The sequence below is a fragment of the Podarcis gaigeae genome (genome assembly GCF_964106915.1).
Source record: "Podarcis gaigeae genome assembly, chromosome: 2".
NCBI classification, from domain to species: Eukaryota; Metazoa; Chordata; class Lepidosauria; order Squamata; family Lacertidae; genus Podarcis; species Podarcis gaigeae.
The window spans coordinates 83,428,163-83,443,446 of record NC_139679.1 but is presented as its reverse complement, the minus strand read 5'-3'; the positions used below and the strand labels follow the sequence as shown (position 1 = coordinate 83,443,446).

Sequence of the window (15,284 nt, the reverse complement as noted above, 5' to 3'; positions counted from 1 at the left end):
TTATTTGTTGATTTCTGTTTTTGACAAGAGATTGCTGATATAACATCTGCTCACTTTTATGTTGAAAAACTAATGTTTTTCCTTCGTTTATTCTCTTGCTATTTCCTTCCTTTTTGTGTTTACTCTCCAAACTGCCGCTTTCACCCCTGCTTCAACCAGCTTGACTTCCAGGTCAGTACCTTTGGTATATTATTGTCTCACATCACTCACTTATCAGATCCACTTCATGTTTAAATTGATAGACACAGAGTATCCTCTGGCTACTTGCGTTTAAGTATGTGCATCCCTGCATTGTTGTTGTTGATTCTTTTGATGGCAGACATTTTCTAAAAACTCCCCATTCACTCTGTTTCCAGATGGGGGAAAATTTTCTGAAGGATTTTGTGTTAAAATGTAAAGACTCATAAACTGGTAACTGTAAATTGCCAACACAACTAAAGGTACAACAGCAGTTCCTTGGGTAATGTTTCAGTAAATCTCAGTGTTTTGAAATACTTAATCATTAGTTACAACCCAAATGTAACTAACTTTTGCCTTTTTTCCTGTAAGCAATTTTTAAACAATATGTTTACCCCCCCACATTATAATTTATGGGTTGTAATAGTAGGATTTGGAACCATAATGACATCATGCTGGGTTTTTTGTTAATACATACTAAAAAGTGAGAACGTTATGCAGAATGGACTGGATATCCCAAAGATTAGCATAACAAAAATAGAATTGAATTAAAAAATGAATCAAGCATTATAAGAATAAATACTGTTTGCTAAGGACCCATAAGAGATGAGAATGTATTGGATTTTTTGTTGATCGTAAGATGGCAATCAGCCATTCGTTTGATTCATCTGCAAAAAAAAAGGAAATGTATTTCTAACAGGGATAAGTAAACATTGATTGGTTAAGTAGCTGTAATGATTGTGTGAATGAAAGATTTAAGTTGATTCCAAAAGATACTGGAGAAGGAAATATGACTATACTTCATTAATATATCAGAAAACTGAAGAGGTTAAAGTACTTTGAGTTTTAGTCACTGCCAACTGTGAATATTAATTTGCAATGGAGAACATAAAATTTATAAGTGCTAGAAATGTCTAGTTCTTGAGTAGCCGCTTTAGAACACTTACTGTAGTAAACAGCCTTATTGGTCAACTTAATGGTGGTTCTTCTTTCTGTCTAGACTATAGTGAATCCCTAGACTAGAATAACATTGCAAGGCAAGCTGTGGATTGATATGGTTTATATATGTAGTGCTCAATTTCATGTTTCTGTGATGAATAAGGATGAGAACACAGCTTATCTTTATGAATGTTTCATGGGGGAAATGAGCAGTTTGCTTCACCATCCTACTAGATAGAGCAAGCTAATGAATAAAAATATATGAAGAAGTGTGCATGCACATGGAAGCTTATACCAGAACAAACTTAGTTGGTCTATAAGGTAAAGGGACCCCTGACCATTAGGTCCAGTCGTGACCGACTCTAGGGTTGCGGCGCTCATCTCGCTCTATAGGCCGAGGAGCCGGTGTTTGTCCGCAGACAGCTTCCGGGTCATGTGGCCAGCATGACTAAGCCACTTCTGGCGAACCAGAGCAGCACACGGAAACACTGTTTAACTTCCCGCCGGAGCGGTACCTATTTATCTACTTGCACTTTGACGTGCTTTCGAACTGCTAGGTTGGCAGGAGCAGGGACCAAGCAACGGGAGCTCACCCCGTCGCGGGGATTTGAACCGCCGACCTTCTGATCGGCAAGCCCTAGGCTCTGTGCTTTAACCCACAGCGCCACCTTCACCATCCTACTACATAGAGCAAGCTAATGAATAAAAATATATGAAGAAGTGTGCATGCACACGGAAGCTTATACCAGAATAAACTTAGTTGGTCTATAAGGTGCTACTGGACAAATGAAAAAAGTGTGTGAACAATGTCACAAAAGATTGTAGTGTCTTCTTTTGTGAAAAGAGGTTTTTGGTTGCCTGCCTGTCTTGCTCATATAAGAAGGGGCTGCAACTCTCTCTGATTGCATTTCACATTACCCACATTAGTTGGTCCGAAGAACCAATAACTTCTGAATTTATTCTTAACCTTTCCTGCCAGGGTGGGCATGATCATGCATGGCCCCCTAAATGCTTTCTTCAAATTCTGTACCAAAACCTCATGGTATCAAAAGACTTTGAAAGAGATAATAGCATTAATAAGATGTGCGCATAAACTTCATTATGTGAGTTAATCTGTAGTTTGGAAATTCATGGTGTGGGTTAATTTAATCCTTCTGTGGAGCGGGGCAGCTTTGTGAACCTTTCTAAGCTAGTGACTTTTGTACCTCAGACTGCTGGTTTTTACCTGGAGCAGCTGTCTTCCATTGACAGAAAAACCTAGACAAAAGCATGCCTTTTCACAAATCATCCAGAGTTTTGTAATCTTTGGAGTGAAATAAAAGAAGGAGTCTATCTTTTTGCATATGCTTCCCAGGTGGATAATTTTGGTTATCTAATGTTTTTATTTGCTGGCAGAATTCCAAGTATCAGACAGGCCTAGGGGCACATTTATTTGACTTAGAGCTGTCTGCATTTCTCTGATTATAAAAACCTGAGGTCTTTTGCTGTAACTCAAAAGAAAACTAAGTTATATATTTATGTGGTAGTATTCTGCAGACTGAAGTTGCTTCAGATGATCATCTGGAAAGACCTTGTGTGTCTATTAGGTGAAAGGAAATTGTTTTGCCTGTGATTCAGAGGGGGAAACGGCACATCCACTGCCACACCTGCAGATGTGAAGGAGAAGCAAAGCTGTGTGTCATCAGCATATTGCTGACAATGTTCTCCAAACCTCTGGATGACCCCACTCAATCGGTTTCATTGAGATGTTAAACAGCATAGGGGATAAATTTGAATTCTGATTAGCACCACATTGGAGGCTCCACGGGGCCAAAGTGCACTCCCCAAACATCAGCCTTTGGAATTGACTATCCAGGTAGGACCAGAACCACTCTAAAGTGGTGCCACCCACCCTTAACGTGGATAGACATTCTAGAAGAATACAGTGGTACCTCGGGTTAAGTACTTAATTCATTCCGGAGGTCCGTTCTTAACCTGAAACTATTCTTAACCTGAAGCACCACTTTAGCTAATGGGGCCTCCTGCTGCTGCTGCACTGCCGGAGCGCGATTTCTGTTCTCATCCTGAAACAAAGTTCTTAACCTGAAGCACTATTTCCGGGTTAGTGGAGTCTGTAACCTGAAGCGTATGTAACCTGAGGTACCACTGTACCATGGTCAATGGTATCAAAAACCACTGAGAGGTTGAAGAGAATTAACAGGGACACACTTCCCCGACAGAGGTCATCATACCAAAGCCATTTCTGTGGCAAAACTGGGCTTAAACCCTGATTGAAATGGATCTAGAAAATCAGTTTACTTCAAGAGTGCCTAGATCTAGTCCATGACCACCTGCTCAAGAACCAATGGCCAAGAAAGGAAGACTGGCAACTGGCCAATACTTAAAGTTTCTGAATCCAGGGAGGGTTTCTCAAAGCATGGTTTTACTGCTGCCTGCTTCAAAGCATGGTTTTACTGCTGCCTGCTTCAAGGAAGCAGGGACCACTCCCTCTCACAAGGAGGCATTAATCACCTTCCTGGCTCAACCAGCTGTGCCCTCCCTGCTAGTTTTTATCAGTGAAGAGGGGCAAGGGTTGAGAGTACAAGTGTGACTGCCAGCGGCTGACCACAGGTATGAAGTTTACGGCATGTCATGCCTTAAGAGAGAATATTATGAAAATGATTTACAGGTGGTACATGACCCCAGTCAAGCTTGCAAAAATTTATCATTTGCCCGATAATAAATGTTGGAAATGTAAAGAAAATGAAGGCACATTCTTTCACCTTTGGTGGACATGCCCAAGGATTATGGCTTTCTGGGAAATGATATATAATGAAATGAAAAAGGTATTTAAATATACCTTCCTGAAGAAACCAGAGGCCTTTCTCCTGGGCATGGTCGGCCAATTGGTGTTAAAGGATAGAACTTTCTTTATGTATGCTTCAACAGCAACAAGAATACTCATTGCAAAGTACTGGAAGACACAGGATCTACCCACTCTGGAAGAATGGCAGATGAAGGTGATGGACTATATGGGACTGGCAGAAATGACCGGCAGAATCCGAGACCAGGGAGAAGAGTCGGCGGAAGAAGACTGGAAGAAATTCAAAGACTATTTACAGAAATATTGTAAAATTAATGAATGCTAGAACGATATCGGATAGAAATTAAGCGGTTTCCAGCTGTAATGTTTCAAGAGATGGAAAAAAAGGTTTAGAAGCAGGTTAAAATTTATTGATAATGATTTGGTGAACTAACAATTTGAATTGGAATACAAAAAAGGGAGGTATGCGGAGGTCTGGGAAATAAGTTAATGGAAAATAAGTTATGAAAACTTTGTGTGTTTTTAATTATTTTTATTTTTGTATTTTTGTTATTTTTTCTTTTTTTCTTTTTGATTTTTACTGTATTAATATTGAAAACCTTAATAAATATCTTATAAAAAAAAGAGAGACTGCCAGCGGCTGAGACCCCTCTCCTTCAAGAGATAAAGCCAAGATCTCAGGTTAGAAGCTTAGAGTTGAGAGACTATAGTGAAAAGTAAAACTAGTAGTTATGTATGATGCAGCAGTACAATACTCTCTTAGGACAGCGTAGGAGCCTGTTCCATCAGAATAGTAAATACCAGCAGAGTAGTTGGTACCAGCTATTTCATGGTGAGCCTGTGCTGCTGGTCTGCCTAATCATTTCTGTGGGGAAGTAAAACTCAATGAGATGTGCAAGCCAAGGTCTAAAAGAGTTTTAAATGTCACATTGGACATTTCCCCCCGTTTTTTCTAATAGTTTGACAGTTCCAGAAGCAGCCGGAAGCACCATTCAAAAAGTTTCCATGTACAAAATGAAACATTCACAGTAACTGTCACTCAGAGAATATCAATGCTATAGCCATCACAGAGATAACATGCACACATGTTTCTTACTCAGATTAAGCTATTTGTGACCGTCATCCTTTGCCATACTGAACTTAGGGCTGCCAAACATCCAGAATCCCTTGGACATAACTGGGATTCGGCCCTTGTAAATAACATTTGGGAGGAAATAGCTGAAATGTCCGGGGAAATCTGGATGTCCGGCAAGCCATGTTGGAAGTATAGCTTCTGGTGAATTTCCTTTAAAATAGTTCAAAATTTCATTTTGCAAAAAAGAAACCTCAAGAACTTTTGTGCCCGGATTTTCACTTTTTGAAATATGGCAACCTTAACCGAACTACATGTAATAATAATAATAATAATAATAATAATAATAATAATAATAATAATAATAATAATTTATACCCCGCCCATCTGGCTGAGTTTCCCCAGCCACTCTGGGCGGCTCCCAATTAAAAATAATACAGCATTAAATATTAAAAACTTACCTAAACAGGTAAAGGTAAAGGTACCCCTGCCCGTACGGGCCAGTCTTGACAGACTCTGGGGTTGTGCGCCCATCTCACTTAAGAGGCCAGGGGCCAGCGCTGTCTGGAGACACTTCCGGGTCACGTGGCCAGCGTGACATCGCTTCTCTGGCGAGCCAGAGCCGCACACGGAAACGCCGTTTACCTTCCCGCTGGTAAGCGGTCCCTATTTATTTACTTGCACCCTGAGGTGCTTTCGAACTGCTAGGTTGGCAGGCGCTGGGACCGAGCAGCGGGAGCGCACCCCGCCACAGGGATTCGAACCGCCGACCTTTCGAACGGCAAGTCCTAGGTGCTGAGGCTTTAACCCACAGCGCCACCTGTGTCCCTACCTAAACAGGGCTTCCTTCAAATGTCTTTTAAATATAGGATAGCTGCTTATTTCCTTCACATCTGAAGGGAGGGTGTTCCACAGGGTGGGCGCCACTACTGAGAGGGCCCTCTGTCTGGTTCCCTGTAACCTCACTTCTCGCAGTGAGGGAACCACCAAAAGGCCCTTGGAGCTGGACCTCGGTGTCCTGGCTGAACAATGGGGGTGGAGGCGCTCCTTCAGGTATACAGGACAGAGGCCGTTTAGAGCTTTAAAGGTCAGCAGCAACACTTTGAATTGTGCTCGGAAATGTACTGGGAGCCAATGTAGATCTCTCAGGACCAGTGTTATGTGGTCCCGGCGGCCACTCCCAGTCTAGCTGCCGCATTCTGGATTAATTGCAGTTTCCGGGTCACCTTCCAAGGTAGCCCCACGTAGAGCGCATTGCAGTAGTCCAAGTGGGAGATAACTACATGTTAAGAAGAGGTAAATAAACTTTGGTTTCAGGGTTTGGTACTCACCTCTTTTCTATAGGCAAAAGAAAAGGCTAACGACTGAAAACAATTGAGCGCATTTCAAAACATCAGAGTATATTTATAAGACAGCTCTGGGTTTAGAACAAATCTTGTAAATAAAGGGCCATAGCTCAGCAGCAGAGAACTTGCTTGCCGTACAAAAGGTCTCAGTTCCAAACTTGACAAAGGCTGTGAAAGATTCCTGTCTAACCCCCCCCCCCCCCCGAAAGCTGCTGCCAGTCAGTGTAGACAATACTGGGGTGTAAGGCAGCTTCCTGCATTCTTATTAGTAAAAATAGGCAGGACAAATACTTGATCTTGTGCTGTAATCCCTAGCTGGACTCCTCCTACATGTCTCCAAGTTACCATCCCACCCAAAATGATTCATAGTATGTGAGCCCATTTGGAATTGATTCCATAAATTCCTGAAGGTGCTGACAGTTCCATCATATAAGGCCCATATTCTTAGTCCAGATTCTCAGTTTCAGACTGGACCAAGAATATGTAACAATAAAGAACCAGATGGACTATCAGGTGCAGAACCAGTGTTCTTTACCTTTCTTGATTCTGCATTCTCCATTACCATCAGACTGGAAGCAACAGCAGCTTAGAAAATGAATTCTACAGACAAATTGTTGCATTCAACTAATGTTTACCCCCAGACCCTCCAAGTGTCCCTATTTTCCAAGGATGTCCCTGATTTAGAGAAGCCATCCTGGTTTTTGTTTTGATCCTGGAATGTCCCATTTTTTTCTTAGGACATCCCTATTTTCGTTTGAGAAATGTTGGAGGGTAGACATCACCTTGCTGACAAAGGCCCGTATAGTTAAAGCTATGGTTTTCCCAGTAGTGATGTATGGAAGTGAGAGCTGGACCATAAAGAAGACTGATCGCCGAAGAATTGATGCTTTTGCATTATGGTGCTGGAGGAGACTCTTGAGAGTCCCATGGACTGCAAGAAGATCAAACCTATCCATTCTTAAGGAAATCAGCCCTGAGTGCTCACTGGAAAGACAGATTGTGAAGCTGAGGCCCCAATACTTTGGCCACCTCATGAGAAGAGAAGACTCCCTGGAAAATACCCTGATGTTGGGAAAGATGGAGGGCACAAGGAGAAAGGGACGACAGAGGACAAGATGGTTGGATAGTGTTCTCGAGGCTACCAGCATGAGTTTGAGCAAACTACGGGAGGCAGTGGAAGACAGGAGTGCCTGGCGTGCTCTGGTCCATGGGGTCACGAAGAGTCGGACACGACTAAACGACTAAACAACAACAACAACAACAACAAATGTAGTTATCTGACCCCTGAGCCAGCTGAAGGCAAACCTGTATAGGGAAGGGTTCCCCCCCTTCAATTTTTATTGTTTTATTATGTTTTTATATATGTTGGAAGCTGCACATAGTGACTGGGGCAACCCAGTAAGATGTGTGCGGTATAAATTGTAAAATTATCATTATGGAATGGGATGTCTCTGTTTTCATCAGAGAAATGTTGGAGGGTATGTACCCCAGATTAGACTCATTAAAAATAAGGGACCCAAGTCATTTATGACCACTAATTTTAAAAGGTTTCTTTTTGAGCAGGACCAAAATTGGGATATAATCCAAAATAGAAAAATTAAGAGAATGTAGATTTCAGCTTCTTTCTTCTGTACCTACTCAGATCAACAAGTATGATTTCTTAGAACTGATCTGTGGGGCACACAGGGAAAGAAGAGAGAGGGGAAGTTGCACAATCCCATTTCATCAATGGGATTACTTTGTTGGATATACCCCTATGATTTCTCCACAGTGACTTTAGGGATAAAGAAGATTTTCTACCCACTTGATTTATGAAATAGGGGAGGAAGCTAACCAAATCAGAGGAGTGTTGTTCCCATCACCTTGTATTATACCTTTTTATAAAAAGAAGAAAATGCTTGACAAAGACTCATTATCTTAATAGGGCAACAAAAAAGCTGTTGAAATATTGTTGCTTGCATTTTGAAATAAAGCATGAAGTTAACCTAAAAGAATTGCATGTGTAAGTGTTGTTTCTGGTGGGTCCTTTTGAGTCACTTCCTCTTAAAATCTTGAGGTTTTTTTGCATGTTTCAGGCTTAGACAAAATTTATAGTGCTATAAAATGGAATAAAGGACACGATGCAGATGGCTGATTACAGGTTTCAGTCTTGTTGCTCTATGAGTAACAAGCTTTTGCTGTCATATATTCCATAAAACTAGATCTGATAAGCAGATAAGAATTCTAAACTCAAAATTAAAAATAAAAGCTTTGTAAGAGGCAAGAATAAGCCTCTTAATTGTAGCTCTGGGCATCACAGGGCTCCTTTCTGCATGCTGTTTCAACAATCAAGTAAATTTTTACAGTGGCCAAGTAGGACAGTGACCTGGTCAGTTCAAACGCTGGTTGAACTTCCATATAAATTTCTGGCTTTTATAACATTTGTCTCTTCTCTCAGAACTCAAACCCAGACTACTTTATATTACAGTGGTACCTCAGGTTACAGACGCTTCAGGTTACAGACTCTGCTAACCCAGAAATAGTTGTTGTTGTTTAGTCATTTAGTCGTGTCCGACTCTTTGTGACCCCATGGACCAGAGCACGCCAGGCACTCCTGTCTTCCACTGCCTCCCGCAGTTTGGTCAGACTCATGTTTGTAGCTTCGAGAGCACCGTCCAACCATCTCGTCCTCTGTCATCCCCTTCTCCTCCCGTCGTACAGAAATAGTACCTCGGGTTAAGAACTTTGCTTCAGGATGAGAACAGAAATCACGCAGCAGCGGCGTGGCAGCAGTGGGAGGCCCCATTAGCTAAAGTGGTGCTTCATGTTAAGAACAGTTTCAGGTTAAGAAGGGATCTCCAGAATAAATTGAGTTCTTAACCTGAGGTACCATTGTATAGCGATTCACCTAACATTCCAATTTTAAGATTGTTTCATTCATTCATTCATTTACATCATTTGTGCCCAGCCAGAAAGATTCTCAGAGAGGCTTACATGAAATCAAAAGAATGCACTCCCTAGCCACAGGGTTATGATCTAAAACTCACACACAGCACACAAGGAAAAAGGGACAAGCAGGGAAGAGGAAAATCAAAACTCAAGGCACCAGTTTCTAGGCAGTTATTCCTATATTGACCAGCTGGCACAGTTTAGAGGCAGAAGGTGTCTGATGGAGCTTGGCCTCCAGCGGAGCTAATGGAGTGAGCTCTATTTCTCTTTCTCCCGTTGAGGCAGTCTGATGGAATGATTGGTCCCATGTAACATGACAGTTGAGAGGAGATCTAATGAAGCCGTTTCTGTTGGCAGCCATTCCCCGCCAACAATGTCCCAAAGTTGTGTCATCTTGCAGAGCATTCTTGAAAACAAAAATGGTGGCTGTCTGGGCTAGGTTGGACTTTGTTTATGGAGAGCCTAGGACAGTTACCAGTGGTGACCCTGCTGGGGTGCTGTGATGTGAGCAGCTTCTCAAAGGTGCTGCCTTCTGTTTCCAAGCCTGGCAGAGTGGGTGGAGTTATAGAAACATTTTCATTTCAGTATTCACCCCCATGGCAAGAGTCAAAGGATTATTCAGCATCAGGGCTGTGTTTTTCATTTTTCTTAATATCTGCTTCCTAACTTTCTAAGTATCTGAGTTCCAGTTCCAGAAAATTCCTCTCCTGTGTAGCCTGGCAAGTGTTGATATGTTGCCAGTCTGCAGTTGTTGTGAATGATAAACATTTGGCCAAAATTTAATGAGAACTTTAGTGTAGGACTGGACCTGGGATAGCCAGACATCAGATGCCATCTTGTTGTTCAGCTGGGCAGTTCAGTTATCAGAAACCCCAGGGATCAATAACAGAGTGACTCTGGCTGGCCACAGCATCCTTTTGGTCAGGGCGTACACTGAAGCTCCCATTGATTTCAAAAAAGAGAGAGAAAGATGGTGTTAACATGAGCCTGATAGAGTGACATGGTTGTTGGACAAGATGAACCATTGGCCTGAACCAGTAGGCTCTCCTCTTACATTCTTAATTTTTCATCTCCGAATGTCACAGTGCATTTTCCTGTGGATTAGCAATTTTCCTTTTTGTAACATGTTTAAAGAATTTTGTTTCAGTGATGTGCTCCTCTAATTCTTTTTTTACATCCTTTCTAGACTACTTTCATTAACACTTATATCTTGCACTAGGTTCTGGTCACCATTTAAGATTAAGTCATGTGTCCCTTTCCCTTTGGTTGGTTCCAGGGCATTGAGGGTATCTAGAATTTTTACATCTTAGTCGTAACTAGACCATGCATTTACCCCATCTATCTGAGGGTAATCAAAGTCCCCCATTAGCGCAACGTCATCTCCACTGGATGCCTCCTTGTACACCCATGCAGTTGCTCATACCTTACATTCCTAATCTGCCATTGTATGCTTTCACACAACCATGATCAGCTTTTCAGAGATGAGAGTTGCCAATGGCAATTGCATCAGTGCTGATTGTAGTTTTCATTTTTGCTCTGATCCATATCAACTTTGGATATCATTAAGAATATTAGCAAGGAGAAGTAGCTGCTAATTGAATTCTTCAATCCTTCTGTATGGTATTATATGAAATGTATGTTGTGAGTCACCAGTTGTGAGTGAAAACCTGCAGTTTTGTTACTGTAGGGTGTTATGGCTTTGTCTGTGGACTAAAAGGAAGACCTGAAACTCTCATAGTAAAAAACAAACAAAATACAAACCCTTGTCATCAGCTAGAAGAAGAAGAAGAAGAAGAAGAAGAAGAAGAAGAAGAAGAAGAAGAAGAAGAAGAGAAGTAGGAGGAGGAGTAGTAGTTTGGATTTGATATCCCGCCTTTCACTCCCTTTAAGGAGTCTCAAAGCGGCTAACATTCTCCTTTCCCTTCCTGCCCCACAACAAACGCTCTGTGAAGTGAGTGGGGCTGAGAGACTTCAAAGAAGTGTGACTGGCCCAAGGTCATCCAGCAGCTGCATGTGGAGGAACGGAGACGCGAACCCGGTTCCCCAGATTACGAGACTACCGCTCTTAACCACTACACCACACTGGCTATAATTATGTATCTTAGATTCAGGGAACGTTGCCTTTAAAAAACAAAATAAGAAACTCAACACCACTATTTGTAAACATTGTAAAACCAACCAACCAACAAACAAACAAACCAGGCAATATGCACCTTTTTTATCTACTTAAAGTGATTAAAGATATTTAATGAAGTTGTTTTACTATGGTTTCCATTTTGTAAAATGCTAAGAGTTGTTAGGTTAATCCAGTGTTGGACTTCCACTAGCACAACAGGACTTCACCTTCTCTCCTCTCCCCTGTAGGGCCTCTTGCACCCCCAAAATTTGTTCCATAGGGTCTCTCGGTGCTTTAGAACAGATGTTGAGGCTGTGTAGGGGACAAGAGAGGAACCATACCACCTGTAGAAATCTCTCCTGCTTGTGCACAGTGTTGGAGCCAATACTTAGTCTTAATTTGCATGCAAAATATATTTTTATACACTTTTCTGTTGTTGATTTATTTTGTGTAAATTGCTGTGGACCAGAGAATACATAAAACCCATCATGTAGCTCAAACACAATGTTGCATATTTCTGTTATGAAATTGGCAGTGAGATGCAAAGATTTCTGGCATACTTCTAGATTTTGGTAACTGGCTCTTGGTCCCACCATAATAATGTTTAATGTGATGAAAAGTATTGGAAGCAAAGTATTCTTTAGGGAGCTATTATAAATTCTGCTTCTTCCTTGTGTAGGAGTCTTGCATATCTGCATTTGGGAGGTGGTGTTTTTTTTTTAAGCAAATAATTTTTTAACTTTTCAAGATGGATAAATGCTACTTTGACTATGAAATACTACTTATTTTTGGCTGATATCACTTAGCTTTCGGCAAACATAGTAAGGTACCTAATTAAAGTTGGGAACTTAACGTAGTGGCTTGGATTTCTGTTAACATCAGATGCAAGGCAACGAAGCAGCTAGAAATAAAGAGAAAATTAACATTATCCAAGCGTATAGGGGTCCATGTTGTACCTCACAGTAAGATAGTTTAGCTTTCTTCTGATCATTCCAAATTGGATGTGGATACTTTTAAGAAAACATTTGTATTTTAATTCAGGGGACATTGCCCATGCCTCTTAGTGCCAAGGTCAATTAATGTAGACCACAAGGTCTTGAAACCCCCAGAACAGCCCAGTGTAGATTAAGCATGCTTATGAGTGTGGAATATTGACTGTTGCAGAAAAAATGGGAGGGGAGGGAGATGGAGTGGCTAGACCAGGGGTCAGCAAACTTTTTCAGCAGGGGGCCAGTCCACTGTCCCTCAGACCTTGTGGGGGGCCGGACTATATTTTGAAAAAAAATAATGAATGAATTCCTATGCCCCACAAATAACCCAGAGATGCATTTTAAATAAAAGCACACATTCTTCTCATGTAAAAACACCAGGCAGGCCCCACAAATAACCCAGAGATGCATTTTAAATAGAAGGACACATTCTACTCATGTGAAAACACGCTGATTCCCGGACCGTCCAGTGGGCCGGATTCAGAAGGCGTTTGGGCTGGATCTGGCCTTGGTTTGTCTACCCATGGGCTAGAATCACAAAGGGATTTCTGAAAGAAATGAATATTTAGGCTGCGGGCCTGAGTGGATTGGGGCACATCTGAGTGTGTTTTTATGATGATAATTTAAGCATGTAATGAAAATGAAAATCCCCTCCCCCATTCTAGCTTCTGGTCAGGGCTGTGTCTCTGTGTTTGATTTTTTTTTTTTTAAACTCCAGTTTCTAGCCAGCTTTGAAGAATTGTTTTCTTTTAACAACAGCAAGGTAGTAAGTTTTAGTGGCTGGTTTTTTTGTGCTTTTACATTTCTACAAAAGCTTTCAGTATGTTGGCAAACTCAGGGCTCCCCCCCCCCCTTGGTTTATGGTAGACACTGACCTAAGACTATAGCAGTAAGTGATGCTTAGATGAGGTTATTCCACCCATTTGTCCTAGTGTTAACAGAATAACCATACCAACATAACACATGGCGAAGAGCCTACGCAGCATCTCTACTTTCCAATTTATTGGTTTATTTGGCTTTATCTTTTTCATGTTTATACTTGTCTGTCTATTTAATCTTTTTATAGTTCTTATCCTTATTTATATACTTTGGCTAATGAATACCATCCTTCCTTTATCTTGACCTACTTTGCATCTTTCATAAATCTGTGATTCAATGAGTGTCTTAAAAATTACTGAAGATGAGCCAGATTCTTGTTGTCATAGCACACTGAAGCTCAGAAGTACAGCATTTTTCAACAATGCTGTATGCCAGTAATATTCTAGCAGGATACATTAAATCTTAACAGTTTGCTCAGAGAGCAGTCACTTTGGGGCTGAGGGTTTCAGAAAAGGAAATTAATGGGGAAATTGCACTGCACAGTTGTTGCTTTTGGTTCATAGTCCCGTTCTCCAGAATGTTGTCTTATTATGCTTCTTAGTTCTCTTCCCATTTTAGTAAATACTGCTTTCTTTAAAAAGTATGAAGCTGTTAAGTTCTCACCTTCTACTCTGAATCTCCCCTGGTGAAAACATAGCATTCTTACAGCATTACTTCACCCATATCAAGTTCTCTGATAGCTTAACAAATTGCTGTCCAGGGTATCCTAAAAAATGTAGGCCTATTGTACTTTCTGGTGGCCTTCCTACTGAACAGCATTTGCATCATGCTAGTTTCCATTTCTATTAAAACAGCATGCTGCCCTTCTGATTAAGAAAACACATCAGGGAATATTCTAAATTATAGCTAATCAAGCTGAATGGGCTAGCAACATGTTCAGCATAAATATTAAGCAAGATCTGCACAATGCCTGCATGTTAACGAAAGAACAGTTATGAAATTAAGTTAAGCTTGGGGAGCATGGTTATCCATTTATTTTCTGTGTTAGCAAATATTTCCATCAGTTTATATTATCATGTGTTCATGATGAAGTAGACTTCTGAGTGCTCCCTCATAGGCATAAATTAAGTTATTGAATTTGCTATGTTCCTCAAATAATTAGCTATCTTGGTTATATTGTCTATGATTAAAACACAACAGGTAGTCCTTTAGAAGGCAAATACATAGGGTTGCCATATGTCCAGAATTCCTGAACATAGCCGGTATTTGGCCCTTGCAAATAGCATCTGGGTGACCTAGCCACTGTGATCCACGTGACGGTCAACTCCAGACTGGATTATTGTAACTCACTCTACATGGGGCTGCCCTTGAGACTGACCCAGAAACTCCAGCGGGTGCAGAATGCCGCGGCGAGACTCCTTACAGCGTCCTCGCTGCAAGATCACATTCACCCGGTGCTATACCAGCTGCACTGGCTCCCGGTGGAGTACAGGATCAGGTTTAAGGTGCTGGTTTTAACCTTTAAAGCCCTATATGGCCTAGGACCCTCGTACCTACGGGACTGCCTCTCCTGGTATGTCCCACAGAGAAACTTACAGTCTTCAAACAAAAACATCTTGAAGGTCCCAGGCCACAGAGAGGTTAGGCTGGCCTCAACTAGAGCCAGGGCTTTTTCGGCTGTGGCTCCAGTCTGGTGGAACGCTCTGTCACAAGAGACTAGGGCCCTGAGGGACTTGACATCTTTCCACAGGGCCTGCAAGACAGAGCTGTTCCACCAGGCCTTTGGCCAGGGCACAGCCTGACTCCCTCCTTTGGCAATCTTCACAGAACTCTAGCCCAATGGTTGCCATCAATTTGATTTGAATTAATTTTATAATGAAATGATTTTAGAATGTTGTATTATTTTATTGTTGTTAGCCGCCCTGAGCCCGGCTTCGGCTGGGGAGGGCGGGATATAAAAATTTATTATTATTATTGTTATTGTTATTGTTATTGTTATTAATAATTTAGAGACACTTGCAGTAAAGAGGAAGTCTTGGAAATGCCAAAGGGGAGAGATTTTAAAAATTATGTAAATGAATGCACAGGAGGAAAA

At 41.4% G+C, this 15,284-nt stretch overlaps 1 protein-coding gene across 12 annotated transcripts in view; it reads left to right on the top strand.

Moving 5' to 3' along the window:
- Positions 1-15,284, top strand: part of ERC2 (ELKS/RAB6-interacting/CAST family member 2) — a 505,832-nt gene that overhangs the window by 238,665 nt on the left and 251,883 nt on the right. For 7 of the 12 annotated variants that reach the window (XM_083727012.1, XM_083727004.1, XM_083727006.1 and 4 more), the window contains one exon: positions 160-171. The exons of the other annotated variants lie outside the window; for them this stretch is intronic. In XM_083727012.1, coding sequence (XP_083583138.1) covers positions 160-171 — 12 coding nt within the window. The remainder of the gene's footprint in view (positions 1-159; positions 172-15,284) is intronic. 12 annotated transcript variants of the gene reach the window in all.